Below are 4894 nucleotides of genomic sequence, written 5' to 3'. Positions count from 1 at the left end.
GTTAGTTATAGTACTTGGTGGATATTAGATCAATTATTTAGTTGCAAGAATTACTATAGAACAGATAGAAAGAGCTAGAAGTACATGATAAATTCTTTGATTAAGCCATCAAAAGTTTGGTTGCTGAAAAATCTGTCCTCGATATGAGTTTGGTCATCTGGTAATACAAATTAATGGGTAATAGTCAATTTCAGTAAATATTTCCTCTTATACACATCTCCGGTATGTTAGCTTTCCCCTTAAACAAATTAGCTTTCCCTATAACAAAAATCGAACTAATAACTTCTAAACATCCAGTTAAGTATTAGGCAGTGTGGCCAGCTGGAATGTCTCCCTAGTCTCCATGCAGAGTGGACGTAAGAGATGACTGTTGATGTAATGAAGCTCAACAAACAGCCCCCATTTTAGAACTACCAGTCCAATTTGTCGCCAGATCAGGAAAGATATGTTAGTTGAAGTTGAGGGACGGATTATATGTTTAGATTTAATCTTATGTTGTACTTGTATGTGACAGATGAGATTAGTTGTTTTCATCATGGAGTACCCATGGAAACATAACAATGACAATAATTGTTGGCCAGGGACCGTTGAGCTTTTAGCCTTTCATGCATACTGATGTTGTTGTAAAAAAATTGAAAGCTACAAATGCTAAACAGGAGCAAACTATAGATTGTTATAGCGTTATTAAAGCAGTATCAATGTTGCAACATTTATCTGCCAGGAAAAATGAATAGCATAGTGACAATCTCTCTTTGGTAAATGTCCCTCAGAAGAACGGTGAAGCCAAAATTTGTAACATGGGGTTAAAATTTGTACGCATTCTGATTCGTAGACAAATCTGTTTGTGCCCAAACACAGTCCATGGAACAATTCCAAAAAATTAAATGATAGTTCATCTTCTTGGTGGAGCATATGCCCACAAAATCCATGTCATTTGAAGAAGACTACAGCCTAACAGACGATATTTGTGTATGGTGTATCTCTCTTGTGTTGCGCATCCCTTCTGGAGCGTTCTTTGTCACACTGTCACTTGATATTTGCACTACCCAATTTTATATTCATGGCTTCATGGATCACATTCACATGGTTGAAGCAAGGTAGAATTTGACACGAGGTCCTACAACCTGAAAAAATAGTACGAGGAAGGGGCATTACCACAAAAAAAAGAAGAGTTAATAATTAGCTTAATTAGCTATCTAACTGTCTCATGATCCAGCTTATATTCAAACCTTAATCACATGCACTTTGTATAAAATCCTCCGCTCATCATCACTATGGAATTAACAACATTCATCTCTTTGTCTCTCCATACAACTTGAGTTGTTGCTTTGATTGAGTTTCGGAGAGAGAGATGAAGAAAGACATCGAGAGTAGAACTGATGAGAGTAGTCACAAGGACTACTACGAACCACCTCCAGCTCCATTGTATGATCCTTTAGAACTCAGGAAGTGGTCATTTTATAGAGCTATAATCGCCGAGTTTATCTCGACTCTTCTGTTTTTATATGTTACTATATTGACGGTGATTGGGTACAAGAATCAGACTGCAGGTGATAAATGTGGTGGTGGTGTTGGTATTCTTGGTATTGCTTGGGCATTTGGTGGCATGATCTTTGTCCTGGTTTATTGCACTGCTGGGATCTCCGGTGTGTATATGTACATTTTTATTTATTTCTTTGGTCAGAATTTGAAAATGACCGCATATTAGGATGTTATTCACGTATCAAAATATTTTGTGCAGGAGGGCACATTAACCCGGCAGTGACATTCGGACTTTTCCTGGTAAGGAAAGTATCACTTGTTAGGGCAGTGTCATACATGGTGGCTCAATGTGTGGGTGCAATCTCTGGTGCAGCGTTAGTGAAAGGGTTTCAAAAGGCACACTACAATAGATTCGGCGGTGGAGCCAACTTACTAGCTGATGGGTACAGTAAAGGCACAGGATTAGCTACTGAGATCATTGGTACTCTTGTTCTTGTTTACACTGTGTTATCTGCCACTGATAATAAAAGGAGAGCTAGAGACTCCCATATCCCGGTATATATGCACCCTTTCACTAGATTATACTAACAGTTTTAGTTTTCCCATTTGCCTCATAGAAAGGTGGCATTTATGCTGAATTTACTCAGGTCTGAGATTTCCACTTTGGGATGTCCGGTATCCAAAAGCTAATAATAATCTCTACTTGCATTGATGCGAATAGGTTTTGGCACCATTGCCAATTGGATTTGCTGTTTTTTTGGTTCATCTTGCAACCATCCCAATTACTGGCACTGGTATTAACCCAGCTAGAAGTTTTGGCCCTGCTGTGATGTACAACAGAGAGAAGGTTTGGGATGACCAGGTATAACATTATTTACTCCAGTATATGTTACAAACAGGGTTTGGATCCCGGTTCTTTTTATAGCATCTTTGCATCTATGTGGTGTGGACTTTGTCGGATCATCTCCAAGAGCTTTCTTTTATAGATATAGCATGTTGTTATTAAGTAGTGAGCCTTTTTGATAGAATTCATATCAAATTATCAATTTTTCCTTTCCAACCGAAATTTTTAAAATATCAAAAAAATTCTACAAAACGTGAGAACTCCCACTCACAACAAAACTCATAAATGGGATCCCCTGTTCCTTAAAAGGGTGAGCCCACCATTTATTGTGCTGACGATTTTTATGTGGTTTGGAACCGGATCGTAAAGAATTCCGGGTAATGAATGTTATATAATTACAGAGTCGAGAGCTTTAAGTTATAGAGATAATAGAAAATCACTGTATTAAGAGACTTATGAAGATGCTCGTACACATACTCTCTCCGTCCCACTATTAAGTGACCTAATTGAAGTTTGCACAAATTTTAAGGCAAGCAAGGAAAAAGAGACTTTCAAGCATTTTTTACAATTATATCCTTATGGATAATAATTAATGGAATTTTGAAATGATTTATCTCTCAAACTACACCACGGATGTTCGCAAATTTTATACCATTGAAAAGCATTTTAAAACATCTACGTAACGAATATAAACATGCCTATCAAATTATGCATATTTCTTATAATCAATTAAAAGGATAATTTTAGAAATATCTCCTTGTTTAGTGATATAGGTCACTTAATGATGGGACAAAATTAAAAACCAAATAGGTCACTTAATGGTGGGACGGAGGGAGTATAAATTATCAATTCCTTAATCGACACTTCATTTTGCAGTGGATCTTCTGGGTGGGACCGTTTATTGGGGCTGCTATTGCAGCATTTTATCATCAGTTTATTTTGCGTGCTGCCGCTGTTAAGGCTTTTGGGTCTTTCAGGTCCATCCACCACACCTGATTATATTTCTCAACGGTAAATCTATCTGTTCATGAACCGGTGAATACTAGCGAGATCCAAGAACAAAGCTTCGTAATTTTGTTGATTGAGGTGTACCTTTTTACCGGTGATTTCTTGTTTAATTATATCTAACAAGAATTACGTTGTCTTATTAGCATTTTATTTTGTTTGGTTTTCTTGTTGTGTTTGTTGATTTCATATTGTGTAACTGTGACGCTTTAAATATAATTGATTTTTTTCCATATCATCGTCATTTGCGCCAACTACGTGGTAAACAATTTTACAATGTGATTGTAACTGATGTAAGAGGAGAGCAAATTTTTTTTGTCGACGTGTCGGTTATATTTAGTTTTACAGTTGTCTGTTAACTCTGTTTACTTATGACGGTTTCTTGTGTTATTGTTCTTCTTGGATTCTCTCCTCAATGTCGAATCCTTTACAAGCCATGTGACCTTCTTTCTTATTCAACAGTTAACTTCATCTTCATCTTCATCTTTATCTAAATATCTTTATGGTATCACAGCTATCAAGAGACTTATTTCCATTTTTTTTTCTTCTTTATGATTTTCTTTCATTAAAACTCTGAAAATTTCTTTTTCCTATTCTTGATTCAAAATGGAATCAAACATTTCTAAAATTTCTTTAAACATGATTCATAATATTGTGTCGGTAAAACTCCAAAATTGCAACTACATGACTTGGAAAACACTTTGTCTTTAATTTTCTTTTAAAAAGGTTGAGGTTCGCAGTTTCGCTAATGGTACAGTTTATTGTCTTGTTCAATATACGACTCGAGCAAACGAGAAAAAAATAAATTTCATTCCTGTGTTTGTTCCGTGAAATAAGGAAAATCAAACATTTCTTCTCTGGATTCGAAGCACAATTTCTGAGAGTGATTTCTTGTGTTGCTAGACCTGTTACCTCTTATAAATTGTGGAAATCGATTGAAGAAGTTTTGTTATTATATCGTTAACTTATATATGCAAAAAATTGTCGATAATCAAACAAGGTAACACTTCTATCGCTACTTACTTGAGTGTTTCAAATTCTTTATCTGTTGCTGGATCTCAAATTAAGGATAGTGAGATTCTTATTCTTGTTCTACCGATTACGATCTGACTTGATTCCTTATTTATATTCATTTGAATTCGTAATCCACCAGTCACTTACATAATATTTTTCCAAATGATGAAGTATGTAATTCAACAAGATGTCATTTTTCATGCAAATAAACCTTATTTTTCTGCAAATCCTACATTTAGTTCTCCTTCTAAATATCAATAACCTCCCTTTTCTAAGAATTTGAGGAAAAATAATCAATTATTTCACCTAAATTACCCGTTACTTCTCCTGGCTCATTACATCCCATGAAATCTAATTTAACTAATCCTTTCATTTCATTTGAATTTGTTTCTTCGCCAAGAAATAGTAATCAACTTGTCAAATTTGTTACAATGTTACAATTCAACTATTGAGTGTAATCATTGCATGAGTCTTTATTATGAGGTCGACTTAATTATTCTAAAAAATCATCATATATTAGAATCTACATATATTTTGAGGGGAAATTCT

General features: G+C 35.1%; 1 protein-coding gene across 1 annotated transcript; it reads left to right on the top strand.

The window, feature by feature from the left end:
• The first annotated feature begins 1298 nt into the window (after positions 1-1298).
• On the top strand, positions 1299-3564 carry LOC113325409 (aquaporin PIP2-7-like). Its single transcript, XM_026573605.1, has 4 exons — positions 1299-1646; positions 1742-2037; positions 2204-2344; positions 3203-3564. Exons 1-4 carry the CDS (start codon positions 1352-1354, stop codon positions 3320-3322), a joined length of 852 nt encoding a protein of 283 aa, XP_026429390.1. The 5' UTR covers positions 1299-1351; the 3' UTR covers positions 3323-3564.
• Positions 3565-4894: the final 1330 nt, after the last annotated feature.

The sequence above is a fragment of the Papaver somniferum genome, chromosome 11 (assembly GCF_003573695.1).
Source record: "Papaver somniferum cultivar HN1 chromosome 11, ASM357369v1, whole genome shotgun sequence".
Classification (NCBI taxonomy): Eukaryota; Viridiplantae; Streptophyta; class Magnoliopsida; order Ranunculales; family Papaveraceae; genus Papaver; species Papaver somniferum.
The sequence above is the reverse complement of the archived record's forward strand: the minus strand, read 5'-3'. Positions and strand labels throughout refer to the sequence as shown.